A 23,628-nucleotide genomic window follows, 5' to 3' on the forward strand; every position below is an offset into this window, starting at 1 on the left:
GCTGACATCGGAAAGGTGGTCAGAGATGTCTTTGGGGGGAGAGTACAAAGAAAGAAGACAAAGCACCAAGGAAACAGTGTCAACAAATATTTCGGCCTGAAAAGGAAGCGTGTGAACGAGGACACAGCACATGACTCTTCTAAGAGACCGTGTTCTTCTGGCCTTCCTAGCACAAACATAAATGTAGTCGACCTCTTGGAGAAAATACGGCGGCAAACGGACGAGCTGGAAAGTGAGAGGCAACAGCGACTGAACCTGGAGAGACAACTTCGTGAATTAGCTAAACAAAACGAAAGGCAGTTTACAGACCATCAGATACACGTGCAAAAATTATCAAAAACACACAAGACGAGCAAAGTTTGCTAAAACAACAGTTACATGAAGCTAGACTACAGTCTGAGAAGGAGATCTTGGATTTACAGAGTCAGTTGCATCTGAGCTGCCTTCAAGTGTCATCAGTACGGAAAGATCTAGATGAGGCCAACCTTGTAGCTCAGATGAAGCAGCAAGAACTATGTCAATTACAAAGGCATCTTGAACAGCACAATCGTGAATTGGAATGGAGTGCGGGATACGCTAGATGCTGAACTTGTGGCACTTCGACAGACTAAAGGAATATTGTCAACTGGTCCACTCGATCCATCAGACCGAAGATGAGTTCACCAATTTAAATTTGAAACAGTAATAGACCTACTCATGGAGACAGCTCCTCACCTAACGACACTGTTATTTTCTATTGGTCAATATATCACAGATCCAGAACACACTACTTTCCCATCTATGACAGTCAAAGACGTTCATAGCCTTTCTGCTCTTTGTGTTTTAGCAAAGAAGGACAGCCCTCATGTAAATGGATTTCAAACTCTTGTAGGACTCATGTTGCTTGCTCGAGGAACTAGCAAGCAGGTCATTATAGGCTTGAATCACATAGGTGTGTCATTGTCATATTATGAAATTCTGCGTTTGGTAGAACAAACAGCTGATGCAATTGCGTCAAGCAATGCCATCCAACATGGAACATGGATAGTTGCCTACGACAACATAAATTTTTACAAACACGTACTGCATGAGAGACAGGGCAGGCACCACGAATCTTGGAACTTCACAAGGCACAATTCAATGATCCAGATATCACAAGACATTCACTCATGCACAAACAAGAAGTGACGGCTGAGATAACAGACAATGGAGCTGTTGCAGATAGTGCCATAATAGGAACAGACAAGACACAACGAAGGTAAGACAATTCCTTAAACGATGATCTGAAAGTGGACCCCCATTCCTCTACCAGATGAGCCTCGTCAACAGCAAAGAAAGAAATAGATTTCTGCAAAGTTCCAGCCAATGCTGCTCTCCAGAATGGTGCAGTAATGGCCTCAGGCGACATGTAAACTATAGAAATAAATGCTGTAATAGTGTGATGAACACACCAGAGTAGACTATCTCACCCAGCTTGTACTTTTAGCAAGTATGTCTGAAACTAGTTGCTCATCCTTCAAACGAGTAACTCTAGTCACTCTAATACCTGTAGCAACTAAACTTGCAACATTTCAATCAACAAACGTCCAGGAAATGAAGAAAAGTGAGAAAACCAATTCTTACAAGCGTATATTTCTGTTGCTGCCTACCTGATTTTCCATAAGAGATATCAGAGGGCTTATCACAATCGATGTACCAGGAAAAATAAGAGCAAGAAGAAGATAACACAGGGATTTTCCTCCTGACGTCTTCATGCGAACAAAGACATCCCTACCAGCCAAGATTTCTCTAGCAGCCTCAGCTTGACCGACTCGAAATGAATCAAAGCCAAAAACTTCTCGTAAGATGCTCTCCAAACGATGGGAAGCTAAAGCGCTCTCAGACGTCAATACACACTGTATCATAGGACTTTGAAAAATGCGCCAAGACAGACTGGATTCTGCGCAAGTCTTATGACACTAATAGCTAAACCCACGCAGGAACCCCAACAACCCTGCCTATAGTTAGAGACGTCTAGATTATTTGTATAAACTTCCTACATGTACAGGCTGTCAGAGCTACGAAACATACCTGCTCTTTCACGGTTTCTCAACGACTGAGGCATCCGGCTCGAGACCTCCGGAAACAAAATAGGCAATTAGCTACAACTACCTAGATAATCTGCATGTCATTATGTGACCATGAAACCCTATCTACATGACGTAAAATTCCTGAGGGCGGTCTGAAACCAGTCTCTCCACGGCGAGGATTGACTATCGGGGGGGAGGGGGAGGGGAGGGGGGAAGGGGAGGGGGGAAGGGGAGGGGGGAAGGGGAGGGGGGAAGGGGAGGGGAGGGGGGAAGGGGAGGGGGGAAGGGGAGGGGGGAGAGGAGGGGGGAGGGGGGAGAGGAGAGGAGAATGACGAAGGCGGGGAGAGACTGGCTCGAGTCTATGTCTACATCCTAACAAACTCGTCCTGCTGAGACTCCTTTTTCTGCGATCGAGCCAGTTAGATACTGGTAGATCTATCCAACCAAACGTATTGTGTAGCCTCATTTATCTTGTTTGGTCTGTAAAATGTAGACTACCACTTGTAAATATGAACCAATCATAAATTTTAATTAATGTTGAGGTACTGATATTATTTATAAATTTACTGTAAATTTACTAGACCACACAATTGGATTGAAATTAAACATTAAACTATATAAATTAAATTCTAAACAATTATTTACTTAAATCACATTTAAGGTTCAGTTTTAAAACAATACTTACATAGATACCTAAATTCATGTGCTTTATTTCACTTTAATTACTTAATTATTAATTAATTAATATTTAATTAATATTAGCAAAATGTACAAACCTTTGCCGTTTTATATGATCACTGCATCACGTAAAAAAATTCTGGAACCAACAATTTCTCGAGAATCTGAAAGTCGATTTCTGCAAGAACGCGACCACCATTCCCCTTTCACCAGTGGAAAGAACGGGCTCTCTTTCCACTGCTGCTCGACCACTGCGATAAGTTCTACGACCTGTTAGCCTAACAACACACTTCGAACTATCGTACATAAACAGCTACGTGAATCGTACGTGCAAGTCAAACATATCCGGGATTTAGCATCCGGGATGTGCCACAATTGTGCCCCCAACTGTCCCCCAACAAGTGTTCCCCCAAACAATTGCCACAGTGTACATTAGTGTAGGCACTTCCGGAAGTTTGCGGAAAGGGTCGAGACTAACATGTGGCTCAACACGTGCAAAAGCACATTTAGCGCACGTTAGTCTGTGCAGTTCGTCGCAACATATCGTTGCTGTTGGTTTGGTTGCAATGGTAAAAGAGCAGTTCAGGGAAACTAATGCCGGAAAGAAAATGTTTGCTTTCTCATCTGGCATTTTGTCGGTAGCCTTGATTGGCATGATTTGTGTCTAATGATTGCAGAAGCCACCTGCAGTTTGGGTTGATGTCTCCTGAACAGATGAGACAGCAATCACACGTACACGTTGTAAGTAAGAGCCTCTATGGACCTGAACTACCTCGGAAACCTGTTCCTTTTGGTGTACTGGATAGACGACTGGTAAGACGTACATTAGGTAGACACAGTAGCAGCTAGGAAATTTGATGATTCTCAAACAATAGTTTGAATTTTAAATAATTTGGATTTTAATCAAAATTATTTGAGAAGGGTTCTATTTAAATTAACTAATAAGTTAGTATTTATGATTATCTCATATCATTAGTCAAATGAAGAACAGTAAACTTAAGACACAGAACATATCTATGCATTAACCTTTGGCTTGCATGCACTGTGAGGGTTATTGTTTTAGTCTTTTGCCTCTTTGACTCGGGAGTATAAATGTGTACCTGGTCTTTGACTGGGGATGGGCAGATCGCTGGCTTTGGCACAGTAAGATCACAACGTACGTGTACGTGTGGGCCTTGGTGCTTAGTCCAAATGTGTTGTGCCTTGGTCAGGACTCTTGGATGTCTCTGGCCAAGCTCCAGGAGGACAGTTAGCCTGCTCTTAAACTTTTGCTTAGTGCTTGGAGACTCCATTCTTGGATGGGGGGGGGGGGAGATATCGTTAGTAAATGGGCTGGACATATTTTTGGTCCATTATTTGTCCATGTGTGTGTGTGCGCGCGCGCGCGTGTGTGGTGTGTGTGTGTGTGTGTGTGTGTGTGTGTGTGTGTGTGTGTGTGTGTGTGTGTGTGTGTGTGTACGTGTGCACTCGTGCATGCATGTGCACGTGTGTGCATGCGTTTGTGCTATAGCCTAGTTGGTCAGAGAGTCATACTAGAGTGATTACATCTGGGACCAATCAGGGTTACAAGTTCAAGTCACAGTGATGGTGAGCTATGGCATAATTTCCTTGGGCAAGAAACTTAAGCACAATTGCCTCTCTCGACTCTGGAGTATATATGAGTACCTGGTTATTGAATGGGGGTGGACAGGACCGCTGGCTTGGCAGTAGCATCATGCAGTAGACGGGCACATGTGGGCCTTGGTGTCTAGTCCCAGAGCTGCGTCATAGTCAGTGCCCTTGGTTGACTCTGGCCAAGCTCCAGTTGGATTTTCAGCACTGACCCTAAGGCTCCACATAGCGCATGGAAGCCCTGTCTCTAGAGGCAGAGGAGCCATCTTCATAACTGACCTTTATGGTCGACATCAAACGATGTGAGGGCTTAACATTTGTCGATTTTTGTCCATGTGTTTGTGCATAATCATGTTGTTTGTCTACATGGCGGCAAAACCTCTCAGTTTACAACATAGATGTTAATTGAGGCATTGAGTAAGTGTTTAAATTGGTTCGATTTCACATAGAAAGCTTTGTTTGAAAAAGGTTGCATTATAGGCTGCTGCGTGTGTATGCATTCCAGGTTAGTCTGAATGTAGCATTAGATCTGATCAAGACAGTCTCTAACCCACAAGATTTCTGTGACAAATATGACGTACACATGTCATCTGTATAACAGCAACGAACAAGTTAGTAGAAGTCCATCATTACACCATCTTGACAGCTTGAATCGTGTGACATGTCATTGCAAACATGTTATTGTTCAAATGCAATAATTACACAATCAATGCTGAGGGTTAAGCACTTTTGTGCTCTTTGTATACGCAGTATAATTAGTGACTGTTCTTGCAAGATTGGACTTGAAAATGAGTAATTGAGCAAGGGCCACACCAGATGTACTTATGAAAGGTATAAAGAGCTCCTGCATGTGTAAACTCTTAGTAATGTTTCTGTCAGTTTTAGAACTTAAATTTCACAAAGGGAACATCTACTCTTGTAGGTTGTAAAAAAGGGGAAATATCGAAGATATACAATATGAACATGCACAGTACAAAATCAAAGGCCAGTAGTCATTGAATCAACACAGCATGTTGACTAAACAGTCAAAGACCTAGATTAGACTGGATGCATGTTGACTGAAGTACAAATAAACCAATCTATTATTGTATACCGGGTAGCATTGTATAGTTTTCAGTATTTTTGAATTACGGTTCCAACGCATGATCGAAGGAACAAGACAGGAATCTCTAGGATCTTGATTTGTGCTAGGTATGCTGGGTAAATTCTTAAGAATTAACATTTTCCAACCACAGTACCAAACAGCATAGTCTCGCGTAGTCAAACCCTTTTTGCCGCATTATACTTCCGGGTGGAAAGGGTCTGGCTACAGACTACACAGCAGCATTATCTGTCTTGCTATTATGGAATGATGAGAACACAATGTCTAAAGATTAATTAAAGGCGAAACCTGAATTTTTATAGATTGAATTTAATTTTTTTGCTAGTGTTACTTGCGAGGTTTTTCCTATATTCAAATTCGAAAGCGTTGCATGAAAGCAGAGTTGATTTGTGTACATGTGCACATGGAATCCACATTTGAAAACTGGACGCTGCTGTGCTAATAGTGCTTTTCACATATACAAACATGACACGGTATTGTATTTCACGTGCATGGGGCTGTCTTGTAACATAACCACCACCCTGCAGTTGCTCATTATGTGCTCTAAAAAGTGCAGTTAATTTTACTTTTACTTTATAAGGAGGAAGACCTCTCTCACAAAAAATTTACGAACAAAAATACTACCTACATTTATGGACAACATCTACACCAACTAAGTTAAACAGTTTCATTTTGTATGCTGTAGGTACCAAGTAAGTTACACAAACCAACTGGTAGCCTTAAGCTTCACTCATAGTATACTGAAATGTCTTTGTTATCCATATCGTATTGCTCTGTATTTTGCTGCATGCCAGTATACGCCTAAGTTGACCAGGGTGCCTGTATACTCCGGGGTTTACCAGCATGCCGCAAAATGCGGGGCCAAACGACTGCTTTGAAGTGCGTGCAGTTTTGTGGCAATGCTATATCATTTTCTTTTATGTGCTAGACTACGTAGCCTCCAAAGCTTGTTTGGTGCTCTTCCATGGCAATTGTGTCTCTTTCCTGCCTCTCAAAAGTGCCATGGAATACGTTTGTGTGATGTTAGTATCTATTGACTCACTTTCACTAGTACCACCCATCGCACCGGCACTGACCCACCCTATACCGGCATGCGGGTTAAACTACAACTGTCTCAAATGTAAGTTTTGGTGAAACTCACTTTATAGTGGCATTCAGCAAAATGCGGGGTAATGCCGTATGTCTCTCTTTCTTTGTATTAAAGCAGGGCTGAGATTAAACGACAAATGTCAGGTAATGCAGTTTCTAACCATACCATGCAAGATCTTGTTGAAGGACCAAGAGACGTACAGCAGGAATGTTGCAAAATTATATTTCAAGTCTTTTAACTAACTTTTAATACAGAAGAACCAACAGTAGTGTGAGGTCACACTGTGAATAACAAGTGAAGTTAGAGAACATGTGGTCAGTCGGCAGTTGTTTACAAGTATTTGTTGTTCCAGCTGTTTTCCTTGACCACTGTACTAATAACTACTGATAGGGCTGTATGGCATATTAACAACATGTAAGAACAACCTAACAGTACAGATTCTTGTTTCTCTTTTTCTTTTGCAAACTAACATGTAAGATAAACAGTACACATTCACTTATTTCTTTTTCTCTTTGACCCAGTTTTGGGCATTTTTACGATAGGAGGCTTCCCTACTTCACAGGCATCACATATAGACAGTATTGTGAACTACTTTTTTCAAGTAGATCTTGGGGTCTTAAGTCATCATCACTGGCGCAATACCAGCAAACATCATGGGTTTACCTCGCAAGAATAGTGCTCAACTCCACAAGATTGGCACATTGTTCTAACACACTGTCCTACCGCAAACACGCTTTATTGAGTGCTTGCTACGTCATGCAGGGTTGTCCTCCAAGGCACGGCACTCTGCCATGCCTTGGCTTCCACTTGGTACAGGCCCGCCATGCTTTACTGCATGAGTAGACAGTGATTAGCTATGAAGATAATGAATGGACTTGTATTTGTATTTGAAAAGTGGGAAGTTGTTTGAGACTAACAAGTGTAGTTCCTGGGATGCATGGTTTGAAGATAAGACCAATTAGGACAAAGACTGCCATATGGTATGAACTTAATTGTAATATAAGTACTCAAACATCAACAGTGGTTGTCAGCACCAACCACTGTTGATGTTTGTAAGGTGATTATCTGATCGTAACAAAACGAGTTCTGTAGATATCTGGCCCTTCCTGTACTAGTAGATTCTCAGCTTCTTGAGGTCTGGAAATTTTCCACGTCTTTAAATAAGGCTTAATATAGCTATCATGTGGTCAAGCACATTGAACTAAGACAGAGAAAGTTTTTTTAAAAATATACCAATTTGTTCCTTTTGTGCCTGAGCATTCCATGACAACACTTTGTGGCATTTCAGGGGTAAGAAAACTTGCAGCAAAGTGTTCGTGGGGCCGCCACCACAAAAATTGAAATCTGTTTGGCCAAAATTAAGGGTGGGAGGCCTTGCAAAAATCTTGGGGACACCCCTGCATCCATGAAATGTAAGGAAAAGAGAATGTGTGCAAGGGATATCGTATAGAGTATTAGTCTGTAGCACTCCTTTACTACAGTTAGTATTATTGTTACTGTTGGGTCTGGGTTTGTCAGATAGCAACGATGATTGTTTAATTGAATCTTGATCGTGTTAACATTTTGTTCAGGGTATTAGTGATCATGAGAGTAGGTGTGATACATGTGGCAAGAATTTGGCAGACTGCATTGGTCACTTTGGGTTTCTTGATCTGGAATTGCCAGTGTTTCATGTTGGTTACTTTCGTTCTGTTGTTAATATTCTTCAAACCATTTGCAAAGTATGTCAAGTGAAAACTAATGGAGTACTTGTGTATGCTCTTAGTCTGTTTGCATGGTTGTATTGCAGACTTGCAGCAAGTTTCTTCTATCTAAGGAAGAACAACAACCATTTCTTGAAATTATACGAAAACATACTGCCACAAGTAGCAGCCTTGGATTGAAGGCAATCAAGAAGAAGGTTCATGACAAATGTAGGAAAGTGAGCAAGTGTCCTCACTGCGGATCACTGAATGGTTAGAATCAACAGATTTATTGAATTAAATATTTGATATTTCTGATGGGAATGTTTAGGAACAGTGAAAAGATGTGGGATGCTAAAAATCATACATGAAAAATTTAAAGTTAATAAGAAGCAAGTTGATCAGTCAGTTGTAGAATTTCATTCGTCATTTGCCTCTGCACTGGAGTATAACAAGGAACTGGAGCCATTGCTAACCCGAGTGCAAGTCTCTTGATTTGTGTGTTTATCTGTATGATAAATCCTTTAATTAAACCTGTTGCTGCATTAGGAGATACTGAATCCTTTGAGAGTGATGTCATTGTTTAGAGCTATTCCTAATGAAGTATGTCATTGTTAGTAGATGAAAAATTCTGCGGTAATTATGTTTGATGATTAGGCTATTCCATTGTTGGGGATGAATAGTAAAGAAGGTGGCCATCCTACTAGCCTCATTCTTACACGTCTTCTCGTCCCGCCTGCCTGCATAAGACCATCAGTAGCAGCAGACTCTGCTGGAACGTAAGCAGACTTAATATACTCAGGTTTTTATTTGCACTGTTGTTTTCTATTTAGCAATGAAGATGATGTAACGGTGAAGCTTTCCGAGATTTTATTCCTCAATGATGTTATTAGGAAACACCGATCTTCAGGAGCTAAGATGCAAATGATAATGGTATGTATTGACATATACGTGTACCAAACATAATATTAATGCACATTGCTATTTGAAATGAAATGACTGACTTACCGTATTTCCTTGTATAGTAAGTAACCTGTGCTCGAATAGTAAACCCATCAGTCTTACCACTTTGAAATAATAGTAACTCGTCTTTTGAATAGTAACCCACGGCTTAGGTCCCAGAGACAGGTATCTGACATTATGCATGCCTATTTTTAATATCTGACATTGCGTAATCCCATACGGTATGGTGGCTTTGGGGTCACCTCATTACGACTACCTGTACCTATTTAGCTGTGGGCGTAAATGATTACCTTTAGATGGTGATGACTGTGTAAATATGGTAGGCGTAACCACCACGTGAGGGGATTTTCGATGTTGTCAAATTCCTGAGCATTTATGTCTCCTGATCCTCAGCGTCGTACATACACTGTACACATGTCTTAGCATGTGGTGTGCATGTACACCAGCCGAGAGTTTAGCACTGTAGTGCTTCTCTATTCATTAAGTTTCATATCATTGTGTTGTAGGAAGACTGGGACTATCTACAGCTACAGTGTGCTCTTTACATCAACAGTGAAATGTCTGGAGTTCCATTGTCACTGCAGGTATTAAACACTACGCTGGTTAGATTTGTAATTGATTGACTTAATAGGTTATTTATTGCATTTATTCAGCCAAAAAAGTTTACTAGGGGATTTGTTCAGCGGCTAAAGGGCAAGCAAGGTCGATTTCGTGGAAACCTCTCTGGCAAACGTGTTGACTTTTCAAGCCGAACTGTCATCTCACCAGATCCCAACTTGAGAATAGATGAAGTAGTGATTTTATCTGTTCAGATCAAAACATATGGCCTATATTATATGTGTGCTAGGTTGCTGTTCCTGTAGACATTGCAAAGACACTAACATTTCCTGAGAGGGTTAATATTAGTCATTCAGTAGAAAGCCTAGTTGCATATTAACATATTTTCAGGTAACTAGAGCAAATGTTGGGTTGATGAGGAAGCTAGTCAGAAATGGTGCAGATGTCCACCCTGGTGCAAACTTTATACAGCAGAAGAAGGAAAACTTCAAGAAGTAATAATGTCATTTTTCACTTTTGTTTGTGTATTATATTGTAGCTGATATAGATTTCTCAAGTATGGCAACAGAGAACAGATTGCAAACGAGCTGAAGGTTTTACTGCATTGTGTTATGTCTTGCAAACTATATGTGCACTGTAATGATTAATGACAGTTATTTGTTGTACATAGTTTGGTGATACTGTTGAGCGCCATCTGATGGATGGAGACGTTGTTCTGTTTAACAGGCAGCCTTCTCTCCATAAGCTTAGCATTATGGCACATTTTGTATGCTAAAGTGTATATTAATTTAGATAAGCAAAGGTTTTATGTGAGTTTGATGCTCTACTAGGCCAGAGTAATGCCGCACAAGACATTTCGTTTTAATGAATGTGTTTGCACTCCATATAATGCTGACTTTGATGGTGATGAAATGAATTTACATTTGCCACAGACAGAAGAAGCAAAGGCAGAAGCACTTGTTCTAATGGGGGTATGTAAAGTTTGTTATGATTTATGTCATTGTACATATGTAATTTACTGGTTTCCAGATTAAATCAAACCTAGTAACACCAAGGAATGGTGAACTTGTTATTGCAGCCATTCAGGATTTTATAACTGGTCAGTAATTGATAAAATGAGTCAGGCTAATTATTATTGTTTAAACTGATTTAGTTATTATGAAAATTGTGTAGAACGTAAACATGTTTGTAGAGGTAGGTTGCTATCTGCCATGTATAGTTTTATAAACAATATCTGTGTCTTCTCATTGGTTGCCATTAGAGGTTGCCATGAAATCAAAGAGAGAACAGCTCTTCATTTTTGCCAAAGACTGCAAGGAATTTCTCTCTCTTTCCTGTCAGAAACATGTGATATGCTTATGATACTGTCTGAGTTTATCTTCAAGCATCTACATGTACCTTGACTCGATGGGCGCTCTACCTGTATTGGTGTACATACATACATACATACACTGAAATGAGAAAAAAATAAAGCAAATCTATTGAAGCTGGGCATTGGAATCCATTTTTCACAAGCTTTATTATCATGTGGAAGTTAGCTTTAGCAGCGGCTTGGTTGGGATAGTACATCAGAGGGGTGCTCAGCACTATTGACAAATACTGTTGTGGATGGTTTAACTTCACACACACACACACACACACACACACACACACACACACACACACACACACACACACACACACACACACACACACACACACACACACACACACACACACACACACACACACACACAGCAAATGGTAATTGGATAAGGAGTTGCCGGTATACACGGTCACTCCAGCTGGATGGCTGGGTTCCTGTGCTCTATGCAGGAGCTATTGCCATGCTAAGCAATCTCGTTGAGTCTGGCCAGGTTCTCGCAAGATCATCGCCTGCGACACTAACTATTCTACTACTGCTTAAGACTGCTGAAGCTAATCTACTTCCTACTGCTGATTAGGCATTTTTTTAACAAGTTAAATTAAGGCTGATAGATACACGTGGAATGGTATTAGGTTAAAACAATCTGTAAGGAGACATAGCTGTATTGTGAATTAATCATAGTGTGTTTGCTTTGTGACAAAATTAGGCTCATATTTACTGACACACAAGGACAGATTCTTTGATCGGGCACAAGCATCTCAAATTTTTGCTGCATTGCTTGTACAGAAGGACTCAAAGATGCTTGTTAAATTGCCTTTTCCTGCTATTGTCAAGGTGAATAGTGAGATTAATATTAAGTTAAGTATTGCTCTAAATACTATAATCTTACATCTTACATTTGCAATTTTTAGCCAGTTCGGTTATGGACGGGAAAGCAGCTGTTTAGTCTCTTGCTTCGACCACATCCTGATTGCCCTGTAAAAGTCAATGTGCGAGCTAAGGGGAAGCAGTATCGAGACAGTATGGGTGAAGATCTGGCTCCAAATGACTCTTGTATGTATGGGGCTTGGTTGTATAGCCTCTAATGTATTGTATAACTACACTTGATGCCACACAGTTGTTGTAATTCGAAACAGTCAGTTGATGTGTGGAGTGATGGATAAGTCAACACTTGGCTCAGGTTCTAAGTGCAATGTATTTTATGTCATTTTGAGAGACTATGGAGAAGAGGTTTGTGCATAGCATTCATTGATGCTATTTTTATCATGCTTTCTTCATCTGTTTAAATGTAGCAAGCAGCAATCTGTATGTCAAGACTGGCTAGAATGTGTCCTTTTTTTCTCAGTAGGTTTACTAGATATGTATTTCTCCAAATAAGTCCCTCTACCCGATTAATTTCTCCTTTGTGTATTTTCTTAGTGTCAAAACACTCTGGCCTTGACTGTATAATTTCTCATTTGAGTACATTTTCAGCTTGAGGCTGTCTATAGGATTTATTTAAGAATTTTTTAAAGTGCTGTATCTCCAGGAATGCTCAAAATGCAAAATTAGAATGGGAGAACATGTCAATAATCTTTTGAAATGATTCAACAAAGGCAGCTGTAGCTTATAATGAGCTCAACACAAGGACATGATGAGCATCCTGTTATTAAAGTTTGTGGTAGTGATGTTCAACGTATTATGCAACTCAGACTGTTTAATATAGAAACATAGCATTTTACTTATTGGTATTTCATGAAAATGTGATGTAATAGCTTCCTCTTTCCAACAATTCTCTTTTTTTAATTATTCTCTGATCCAAGAAGCATTAGTTCTTTTCGGGATTAGTTGGAGAAATGTGGTTGATGGAATTATGATATTGTGTTATATAATGCTCTTGTGTAGGTAACCATGGTTTCTCAGTTGGCATTGGAGACGTTACACCAGGAAAGGCGTTGCTGATTGCAAAAGACGAACTTTTGTCTCAAGGGTTAGTATCTTTATTGTGATGAGACAATGTTGGGTATTATAGAATGTAGCAAACTAGAATTCTATGATATGCACACGAGCAAATTGTTTGAAACATGAACTGTATCTTTGTTGAAAGTAGATCAAACAAGGATGGTCAGTGCATGCATGGGTAGAGCAGTTCGTTTGTCACAGTTTTTGTACTTTGTTTGTTGAGTTATGATACTGAAATCATTAAGTCTTACTGCCCCTTTAATGCATTTGTCCTAATGTTTGATATGAAACAAAGAATTGTTAACAAAGACGGTAATTGTTTACACACCTTATTAGTTTTTCATACAAATGCCTAATATGTAAGGTACGCAATACCGGTATTTGCACATTTTAGATTGCATGTTTTGAGTCTAAGACAGAAGATTGTAGAAATAGTATTCAGCAGTATGAATTCAGACATTGTGGGTCACATTTTGACGTTGACTAGTAGATTGGAAACTCCAATATTATTTTGTCATCTTTGCAACTGATTGCATTATTTTATAGTACTGTGTGCATGTAGACTATTTCTTAGGTATGGCCAGTGTGCAAATTACATTGAAGAGTTCCATTCAGGTCGACTTCAAACACAACCAGGATGCACAGTTGAAGAAACACTTGAGGTACAGGGTGGTTGACATGCATGGACGTTTGGTAGATAAAGCTATGTCAATGTGTACTATCTGTAGTTGCTGCCAGAGATAACTCTGAATTTTTTGTTAACTACTGACTTGGCATATAATAGCATACCTGTCATAAAAATTGTTGCACAGTTTGACATCAACAAGTGGCACTGGGCATAACCAAGTACCAACCTCTATAGTGTATACTTACTAATGATGAGTTATTGTTCATGTATTTGTTGCACTATAATTGACAGAGACTAGACACCAATTTATTTGTTTTTAAAAAAGTTACATACTGTGATATATTACTACAAACAGCACTAGAGTAGTTTGAGTAACAATTTGTTTACCTTTATTTCAGATGTAGGAATTAAACTAGGAATCAAGAGCACACTACTTGATTTATGGCTGTGCTTCCACTAGTGCTTAAACTGGATTAACGAATGGTTTAAGCTAAAGTGGTGTAAGGATTGACCTGTTTTACCTACACTAAACCAGTTATATTCTAAACCTAAACCACTTTCCTAAACCCATTTTGTAGTTGGTTTAGTAAGTGTTTTAGGTTTAACTGTCACATGGTAGTGTGTGCGTGCTTGAAGATGGCTGCTGACAATGTCATTTTAGTTTTATTTACTATTATTTTGTTGGTATGGAATTGCCTCAAAAGATGGAAGCGTCATCAAAGAGAAGAGAGAAATCAGCAGCTGCTGCATGTATGTATCTAGATGCTGAATTTGGAGTCTCAGTGACAACTACTGTTGCTCTGGCTCAGCGACAGACCAGCCTAGTGTATCACAGCAAGATCGTTCCAGGAATACTGCTTCATTGCCAATGGATTTTGTGGATGTGCAAGTCTATATAGTAAAAACAGTTGCCTGCTGGAACTGTTTTAGCTTATAATCTTGTGTAAGCTAAACTTGTAATTTAAAAATGTGGAGCTAATGGACACATGGCCTATGCTCTTGTGTAATACGTGTTACTAATTTTTATACAAATTATAAAATTGTGGTTACTTAGTGGATTTGTTTTCATTAATTCAAGTGTGTCACTATTGTCTGTTTTGTGTTAGGCTAGACTGTTAAAGGAATTATCTGTTATTCGCGATCGTGCTGGACAGACATGCCTTAGAGAGCTACATCCAAGCAATGGCCCTCTGACAATGGCCTTGTGTGGTTCCAAGGGTTCCAATATCAACATATCTCAAATGATAGCTTGTGTTGGACAACAAGCTATCAGTGGAAAGCGCATTCCTGATGGATTTGAAGATCGATCTTTGCCCCACTTTAAGAGGCACTGTGAGTTTTCCAGGTTGGTTTCTTGAGTTAGGATCATTTAATTGTGCTTTGTTGATAGCCAGAGAACCTGCAGCCAAGGGTTTTGTCAGGAACAGCTTCTTTTCTGGCCTTACACCATCAGAGTTCTTTTTTCACACAATGGGAGGCAGAGAGGGTGAGATGCTTATGCTTGCATTATCACATTTTAGTGGCATTGGAATGTACAGTATATAAAGCAAACAGGCAAGTTGGGGAGGTACATATATACTATCCAGCATATACATTATCATTCAATTTATTAGCTTTCGGATTATTCTGACAAACTACTCTGAAGAGCTTTTGGTACAGCTACAGTTAATATAGCAATAACGTCAGTACAGGAGATATGCTTTTTGTGAAATCTAGTAGAGATTTTTGGTAATGCTTGTAATGAGTTGTTTACATTTAATAATACTTATAGATGTTTCTAATGAACTGTGATGGCTGTTTAGGTCTTGTAGACACAGCAGTAAAAACAGCTGAAACTGGTTATATGCAACGTCGATTGGTTAAGGTGAGATGCTTGATTAGAATATAGATTTTTGTTAATGGTTTGCTTGTTATAGTCACTTGAAGATCTCTGTTCTCAGTATGACTTAACAGTCAGGAATTCTGTTGGAAGTGTGGTACAGTTCAAGTATGGAGCAGATGGCTTAGATCCAGCTGCCATGGAGGGTCATGACAAACCTGTTGACTTTAACCGGATGTTACTAGACATTACTGTATTACACTCTGGGGAATAATTTTGGAATTTTTAGCTCACTGGAATCTTTACATGTAATTAGGCTCAAAGCCCGTGTAAAAGTGAATCATGTTTGTCATCATCTCAAGTGCTAGCTATCACAGAACAGTTTTTGTCATCAGAAAGTTGCAGTGGTTGTAGTGAAGAGTTTTGGAAGGACATACGGTTTGTAGTAATGTTATTCTATTTACCAGAGTCTTTATTGTTTCTGTTGTAGAGAATTTGTAAAACATTATTCCAGTCGGTTGCTGGATGCTCATTTAAGACTTGGCCTAGTAAAATCACCTGTGAGGTGGGAGAAATAGCTAATTACAGTAAAAAATTAGTGGTGCCTGACAAGATGGTGTGATGTTGATAACAGTGAATTGAAGCAGTCAGAAGATTGTGGTCTTTCAGTGAATAGAAGCACAGGTGTGTGTGTGTGTGTGTGTGTGTGTGTGTGTGTGTGTGTGCGTGTGTGTGTGTGTGTGTGTGTGTGTGTGTGTGTGTGCGCGCGCGCACATGCCCGGATCTGAATGGCAGTGCTCGGAGTTTGAATTACTCTGTGGTTGCTTACCATTTTCCGATACTCTATGGTTCTATCGCTTAGCATTTTTCTATCCTTTGAGTAACTCACCACACCAGCAAGTGAGAAAAGCATGGTTGCAAGACTGGGAAGTCGTAGGATGGCATGCGCCGTTTCTCACTTGTTTACCCACAAAGAACTGGCAAGTCTCTCGGGGTCGATTTCTAGCCTCATACCAGACCCTTGTGCAGTCATGCCCGGTTTCCGTATAACACAACAACACCGGAGTTGACGTGTTATATGGGAACCGGGCATGACGGCACAAGGGTCTGGTACGAGACTAGTCGATTTGCTGCACAAAGAACATCGACAAAGTCACAGAAGAGGATTCCCTTTTGGTACTTTGCTTCATGTGTTGTGTCTTGAAATCTCTATCACGACACAGTGGAAAATCATATCTCAGATAGACAATAAGACAAAGATGGGGAGATCCTGACATTATAAACATCAAACTTATAAGACGACGTATGCAATGGTTAGGGCATTTGGCTTGAATGCCCAACCATCAAATTCCCAAGATGTGCTTCTTTGGGTGGGTATTGGAAAAACGTCCACAAGGTGGCCCTAAGAAACGCTGGAAAGACATAATTAGGAAAGACCTAAATGATCTGAACATTCCAGAAAGCTGTTGGTATGACTTAGCAAATAAATCAAGATCAGCCTGGAAAGACCATTACCATGCCTGTCTGAAGTCTAGTCAACTGTCATATTGCAATGTTGATTTCAAACCGTTGTCTGCCCTGACTGATTTCAGAAACATTAGTGACTTGAAGAGACACAAATGCATTGCTGAAAGGAAAAACTTACACATCAGCAAAAAGGAGCCATTGAATGCCAGACCTGTAAGAAGTATTTTTGAAGCAAAGGAGGCTATGCAGTACACAAATGCATCGATATGCATGGGAAAATTCTGACTTTGTCTTTGTCCCCACTGAAGGGGTAGCGTGTCTGTTTAGACGGAAGCAATACAGGAGGAGAGGATGTGTGTGTGTGTGTGTGTGTGTGTGTGTGTGTGTGCATGTGTGTGTGTGTGTGTGTGTGTGTGTGTGTGTGTGTGTGTGTGTGTGTGTGTGTGTGTGTGTGTGTGTGTGTGTGTGTTGTTTGTAGCTCAATTGGTTAGAGAGTGCATTTGGAGAATGAAAACATCCAGGACCTTTGGGGCATGATTTTAAGTAGGGGATGGGCACAAGCATAATTCCTTAAGGCAAGAAACTCACACGCAATTGCCCCTCTTGACTTGTGAGTATAAATGAGTACCTTGTCATTGACTGGGGGTGGACAAGGCTGCTGGCTTGCAGAACATTACACAGCACTGGTACGTGTGGGCTTGAGGTCCAGTCCTGAGGCTGCACCAAAGTCAGTGCCTTGGATGCTCTGGCCAAGCACCTAGTGGTACTACGTCAGCTCAACCTGAACTCCAAGTAGTGCCGGAGGCCCAACCTAGAAATAGCCAGGGTTGCTATCTTTAGTGCCGAAGGGCATATCATTTGTCCATTTGTGTGGCTTCTGTAGCTCAATTGGTTCAAGAGTTGCATTTGGAAAATGGAAACAACATTCAGGACCTTTGGGTCGCGGGTTCAAGTACAGGATGAGCACAGGCGTAATTCCCCTGGGTATGGAACTCACACGCAATTGCCTCTCTTGGCTTAGGAGTATAAATGAGTACCTGGTTCTTGACTGGGGTGGACAGGATCACTGGCTTGGCAGTAACATGCAGCAGACGGGTACATGTGGGCCTTGTTGTCTAGTCCCAGAGCTGCGCCATAGTTAGTGCCCCTGGATAACTCCAGGTGGAATGTCGGCATTGGCCCTAAGCCTTCACATAGCATAAGGGGGCCTGTCTCTAGAGGCAGGGGAGTCATCTTCATAACAGACCTTTAAGGTCGACGTCGTTTGACGTGAAGGACTTACCATTTGTCCATTTATTTTTGTGTAGCTGTTTACCATTGTTCTACTGTCTTATGTGATGCTGCCTTTATACAGCTTGTGAGGTCTTAAGACTTACAAAGACACAGCTTGAAATGTGGCTTCAAAGGTGTACAACTGTATATTTGAAAGCTGAAACAGAACCCGGTTGGAATTGTGCCAAAGTTTTGTTAGACTTTGTCATATGTGACAGGGCTATGTTAGGAACTGCTGTTGGTGCATTGTGTGCTCAGAGTATTGGTGAGCCTGGGACACAAATGACTTTGAAGACATTCCACTTTGCTGGAGTCGCTGCAATGAGTACAAAGTGCAGTGATATATTAGAAGTTTTGGTGTCATTATATTCGTTATTTGATCAGATATTACTCTTGGAGTACCAAGAATTAAAGAGATAATCAATGCATCTCGAACCATCAGCACTCCGATTATTACAGTGCCTTTAGAAATAGATGATGATGAAGAAGTAGCTCGTGTGGTAAAGATGCGAATTGAGAAAACTCTGCTTGGAGAAGTAAGTAATACCGTATTTCCGCACATTTAGCTGCAGGGCTCTCATTAGAACATTTGGTACTATGTGCCTTTGTACAGTGTGGTGGGGGAACAGGGTAGAAGCCATGGAATTCTCTGGAGGATATTGCAGACAAAGGACAACATTACTGTTATACAGTTGATGAATGTGCGACTGATGCATGAGGTCAGTTCCTACTGACAATTTATCTGTGGAGGAAGCAACCAAATCAGAATCAGAAATATCACCATCAGTGATGTCTTCCTTTGTCTGCAATCCTCCAGGAAATTCCATGGCTCTACCCTATTCCCTAACCACACTGTACAAAGACAGGTGCAGTAGTAGTCCCAAAATGTTCTAATTAGAGCCCTGCAGCTAAACGCACGGAAATACAATACTAATTTGCTCAGTTTGTAGGAAGCTATGGTACTGGGGCAAACAGTAGAGAAGATACGTTTTTCTAATTGGCATAGTTACTACGTACAAATTCAACATTATGTTTTAAGCACATTCTGAAACTTGTATATAGCTGTCTGTGACAAGTTGAAATCTGGCTAAAATTGTACTACTAATATTAATGCGGGTGCTGATTTGGCTGCTGATGCTGCTTGCAATAAAATATTGGTTTATTGGCAAAAAACACTGAATTAATTAAGCTGTGCAGCGATGCTGTACTATATTATTGTAACATTGTTGTAGCCAAGTTTTGTAGTGCTCTGGTCTTTGAGACATGTCATGAATTGATTACAGATGATTGTGTGATGTGAAGAGGTATGTCACACACAACTCAAACAATCATAGAACTACGGTGAAAAGATAATAAAAAAACTTGACTACTGTACTAAGTATGTCAATTGGAATCAATGAGTCCTTGTAGCAAGACCTCTGAGTCTAAGTTAGAGGGCTCTTTAGCTTTGCCCACGTGTGTACAGGGGGTACTGGATGTGTGCAAATCAGGCATTGATGAAGGACATTTTGTTAAGTTCAGATTTGGAATGGGCTTAATCTTTATGTAGTTAAGCTTATGGAGTCATGAATCTGATAAGCAATAGCATTCTGCACTGATGAATATTAATGATCAAAGTGTATTACTGTTCAGGTATGCAGTTATCTGGAAGAGGTGTACATGGAAAATCAGTGCTATATTCATTTGAAACTAAATCAGGAACGAATTAGACTGCTAAAGGTATGTTTTGTCAACTTCTATATATTAACTTGAGTAGTTGTTTATTTATGTAGATTGAAGTCAATGTTGACACAATTCGTGAATCTTTGTGTAATGCTTCAAAGCTCAAGCTACGATACCAAGTATGTAAAATGACAAGTTAAAACCGTAATGTCTCAAAGCACGTTTGCAATGACACTCAGGCTGTTTTTAAGTCATTTTCTGTTTGAGCATGAGTTTTATGGTAACCTGTTTGTGCAGCATGTGGTGGCAGTTGACAAAAGTTCACTTCTGGTGTTTCCACCTGCGTTACCAAAAAGTTCTGTGTACTATGTAATGCAACAACTGAAACAAGAACTTCCAAGCATTGTGGTTAAAGTAAGGTTTGAGAGTCAGACTACTTCAGATTATCCACATTATTATGCATTAGGGCATACCAAGTATAACAAGGGCAATCATTCATGTTGATGACAGTGGAAAGTCTGAACGGTACAAACTGCTTGTGGAAGGTCTAGACATACGAGCTGTCATGAGCACTCGGGGCATAAAGGGTGTGTCAGTAACATCCAATCATATTGGTGAAGTGGAAAAAACTCTTGGGATAGAAGCAGCAAGGTGGTGATTCTTGACGGTACTCATGATCTTGCTAATTCAGATTTGTCTTACTGTTTGCATTAGAATTACCATCATGACTGAAGTACTAAACACATTGAAAGCCCACGGCATGAGTATTGACAATCGTCATGTTATGCTTTTGGCTGACTTAATGACTTTTCGGGTGAGACCAGACTGATTGTGCAATTTCATGTAGAAGTAATCTTTTTGCTTTCAGGGTGAAGTGTTGGGAATAACTCGCTTTGGTCTGGCGAAGATGAAGGAAAGTGTTCTTATGCTTGCTTCTGTAAGACTACAATCAACTTGAATGGTGTGATAAGCGCTAAGTGCTGTCTCTACTATGGTAGTTTGAAAGAACTGCAGACCATCTATTTGATGCTGCGTTTCTTGGGCAACAGGATGCAATTAATGGTATTGTAACAATGTTTATTATTTACAATGAAAAAATCTTTTTGAGCTTCTTGCATATGTTTAATTGTTGGATATATAGGAGTCAGTGAGTGTATCATTATGGGCATTCCAATGAACACTGGTACTGGGTTGTTTAAACTACTTCACAGGTTGCAACTGCATGATAATTCTTGTTACTTGTGTTTGGCAAATGCCACCAATAACATTCTGTTTCCTTAGACCTGTGAAGAAATCGCATCCTCCAAAGCGATTGCTCATATTTAGCAATAAGGAATTTCACTTGTTTGGGTGAGAGTGGAGTTTGTCAACTATCGATTGATTGACAATAGTATAACTTTGATATAAATGGTCAATAGCTTGATCTTTGCATAAATGGCTTAGCAATACCATTGTTTGAGACTTTCAAGTTAAATTACATACAGTATACAGTAGAGTGAAAATACAGACTTTTAATTGTCAGAAGGTAGTGGTTTGGAAGTCAGAGCGTACAACAGGGATCGCGACGAGCCTAGCGGACAAAAACGAATGGGTAAGCTCGGAAGAAAGGACTGGACTCTTACTTGTACTATATGAAAGTGTGGCCATCTGGTGACCAACAGTTCAATGATTTCCCAGAAGGCATCAAACGTACTCTTTAGGATCTCCGTGTATGCATATGGCTCTATCACATTTTTCAATAATTGTTTTAAGAATCGTCTAGACAAAGTCAGTGATAGACAACGAGGTTAGGGACATCACACCAGATTTGCTATCTGAAATATCTGCTCAGATGTTGCTGTAGAGCCTCATCTTCATCCCTTTTCTGGAGAAAGTCTTCAGTGGCTTACTGCAAATTCTGATGATGAAGCACGAGCAGACGTATCTGCACGTGGAGTTCTATTCTAACGCGTCAAGTTACAGACATACCAGGTATACAGGAACCACGAACAAGAAAAACAACGGCGAAAGAGTTAGAGAGATTGATGGAGGAAGCTTCACTCCATTATAGTATTTTTTCAACTGGAAGGATGGGCAAAGAAGCTACCACATTTTTCAAGCATAGAGCTAACATCATTTCAAACAATCAAAATACCTCCTATGCATAAACAATGTCTATGACTAAATGCAGACTAACTTTTGCTCTATTACAATCCGCAATTCTGTGTGTCTTTTTCTTTTACAGACATAGTTCTTTTTACTTGACATAGTTTCTTTTAAAATCACAGTTGTTGTAGCAGTGTGTTGCCAGTATTGTTGTAACTAAAGCTATTGATGCTCAGATACAATAATTTTATTATTTTTTATGTTGTGCTCAACCAGATCAGTCTGGTTTGTAAAGTCTATTACAAGTACCGGAAGCAAACCCTGCTTCAGAAATACTTAGACCATCACGGCTGTCTAGAAAGAAGACATGACTTTATGAAGGATCCAAGTAGATCCCAGAAGCACTGTTTTCTGTAAGTGCTGCAGGTTGTGATGACCTGGAATAATGTTCAGCCACCATGCAATACCTGCGTGCACTGTGCCCAAAGCTCCCAAGACCACCGGAACCACCAGTGTTCGACAATGCCACATGCGGCTTATCTCCACTTGCAAGTCGCTGTACTTCGCCAACTTCTCAGCATGTTTCTTGCCAATGTTGCCATCAGCAGGACAGCTGATATCAATAAGAAGACATGTGTATTCACATATTTCTCCAATAATGGAAGACCTATGTGGTATGTGTCAGTATCGGGTGAATAAATCAGAATTGTATCTCCCTGTGACTGAAATGCATGTCGCCATACTCTGCTGTCTCCTTCCTCATGGTTGCTGTCAAGCATTGGTTCCCGACCAGCCACACCTTGACGTATAATGCTATATGCTTGACCTCTCATATGACCATCAAGTCCTGCTACAATCAACTTTTGTCCATTCTTCAGATAATCTGCACTATCAGAGTGTAGCAGCTTGGTCGAAACGTAATGGATAAGTATTCGTTTCTGCTGCCTGTTGGCAATAATAGTCTGCCAATTTTGAGGAAGACGTTCATCATCCTCAATTGGGATAACCTCAGACGCTTTATCAGTTCTAGTCGAATCTATTCTGTTTTGCTCAATTGACTTTGGGCTGATTCCAGTGGTGCAGGGATCATCAAAGACAACATGTATTTTCTTTGCTATAGCTGATTTCAAATATGGAACAATCCACTTGCAGAACAAAAATGAGAGTAGTCTTGAAACGTTTTCATGAAAGGTAGCTTTAGAGGTGATGAATGGACAAAAAACATTCCCTCAAGAACTACAACATCTGGTGGAGTCACTGAGTCAATTGATGTTTCAATGACACCTGGGTATCGTCTTTCCAATACTGCAGTAGTATTAGCCTTTTACTCCCTTGCATGGAATACCATCTGCATCAGCTAAAGCCCTTGGAAGATCTAGAAACTGACAGGCCCCTGCTTGCAGTTGTCGTCCCTGAACTAAAGAGTAAGCTAGAGTCTTCTTTATACATGTCTGTACAAGCTTCCTCTGCTTTTCTGCCAGATTGATCTTCTGTTTCTTCTTAGCAGTGGTCTCCCCGAACGTCTTCAGTTTTTTTCTTTCGCCTCCTGACCACACTGGTACTAGGGGTGCTAAGAAACTGGTAATCCACATAATTTTTGTATGATGTCAATCCAATTTGCAAATTTGGAGGAGGTCCAATATTCAGGCACGACCG

General features: G+C 40.2%; 2 protein-coding genes across 7 annotated transcripts; one reads left to right on the plus strand and one right to left on the minus strand.

The window, feature by feature from the left end:
• Positions 1-1,102: 1,102 nt before the first annotated feature.
• On the minus strand, positions 1,103-1,883 carry LOC134179343 (uncharacterized). Its single transcript, XM_062646209.1, has 3 exons — positions 1,676-1,883; positions 1,460-1,525; positions 1,103-1,392 (listed from the first exon to the last, which is right to left on the minus strand). The coding sequence occupies exons 1-3, from the start codon at positions 1,881-1,883 to the stop codon at positions 1,103-1,105; spliced, it is 564 nt and encodes a 187-aa protein (XP_062502193.1).
• A 1,372-nt stretch (positions 1,884-3,255) lies between these two features.
• Positions 3,256-21,407, plus strand: LOC134179559 (DNA-directed RNA polymerase III subunit RPC1-like). Of its 6 annotated transcripts, none has more exons than XM_062646488.1 (41): positions 3,256-3,336; positions 3,404-3,539; positions 8,101-8,250; positions 8,319-8,484; positions 8,543-8,697; positions 8,761-8,814; positions 8,869-8,990; positions 9,045-9,144; positions 9,681-9,758; positions 9,828-9,965; positions 10,022-10,069; positions 10,123-10,226; positions 10,280-10,325; positions 10,403-10,498; positions 10,563-10,703; positions 10,762-10,831; positions 11,805-11,932; positions 12,010-12,151; positions 12,216-12,328; positions 12,391-12,442; positions 12,983-13,067; positions 13,602-13,701; positions 14,774-14,999; positions 15,058-15,153; positions 15,470-15,531; positions 15,584-15,739; positions 15,803-15,924; positions 15,977-16,051; positions 16,121-16,170; positions 18,308-18,397; positions 18,455-18,550; positions 18,610-18,761; positions 19,858-19,944; positions 19,998-20,066; positions 20,185-20,301; positions 20,354-20,538; positions 20,602-20,701; positions 20,756-20,824; positions 20,886-20,949; positions 21,029-21,101; positions 21,169-21,407. In XM_062646488.1, the coding sequence occupies exons 1-41, from the start codon at positions 3,293-3,295 to the stop codon at positions 21,239-21,241; spliced, it is 4,230 nt and encodes a 1,409-aa protein (XP_062502472.1). In that variant the 5' UTR covers positions 3,256-3,292; the 3' UTR covers positions 21,242-21,407. The 6 variants fall into 6 exon arrangements, with proteins under 6 accessions (XP_062502472.1, XP_062502473.1, XP_062502474.1 ...); XM_062646489.1 differs by having other exon boundaries at positions 21,029-21,098; XM_062646490.1 differs by having other exon boundaries at positions 13,614-13,701.
• Positions 21,408-23,628: the final 2,221 nt, after the last annotated feature.

This window comes from Corticium candelabrum, chromosome 5 (genome assembly GCF_963422355.1).
Source record: "Corticium candelabrum chromosome 5, ooCorCand1.1, whole genome shotgun sequence".
NCBI lineage: Eukaryota > Metazoa > Porifera > Homoscleromorpha > Homosclerophorida > Plakinidae > Corticium > Corticium candelabrum.

Excerpts from the sequence above, each read along its gene's own strand:
- LOC134179343 (XM_062646209.1), bottom strand. The coding sequence starts at position 1,883 with ATGATACAGTGTGTATTGACGTCTGAGAGCGCTTTAGCTTCCCATCGT. Across the intron at positions 1,526-1,675 it reads TCTTGCTCTTATTTTTCCTG|GTATTAGAGTGACTAGAGTT; the intron begins GTACATCGATTG and ends TAGTTGCTACAG. Across the intron at positions 1,393-1,459 it reads TTCAGACATACTTGCTAAAA|TTTACATGTCGCCTGAGGCC; the intron begins GTACAAGCTGGG and ends TTATTTCTATAG.
- LOC134179559 (XM_062646488.1), top strand. The coding sequence starts at position 3,293 with ATGGTAAAAGAGCAGTTCAGGGAAACTAATGCCGGAAAGAAAAT. Across the intron at positions 20,067-20,184 it reads AGCTCAAGCTACGATACCAA|CATGTGGTGGCAGTTGACAA; the intron begins GTATGTAAAATG and ends CTGTTTGTGCAG. Across the intron at positions 20,302-20,353 it reads TTCCAAGCATTGTGGTTAAA|GGCATACCAAGTATAACAAG; the intron begins GTAAGGTTTGAG and ends ATTATGCATTAG.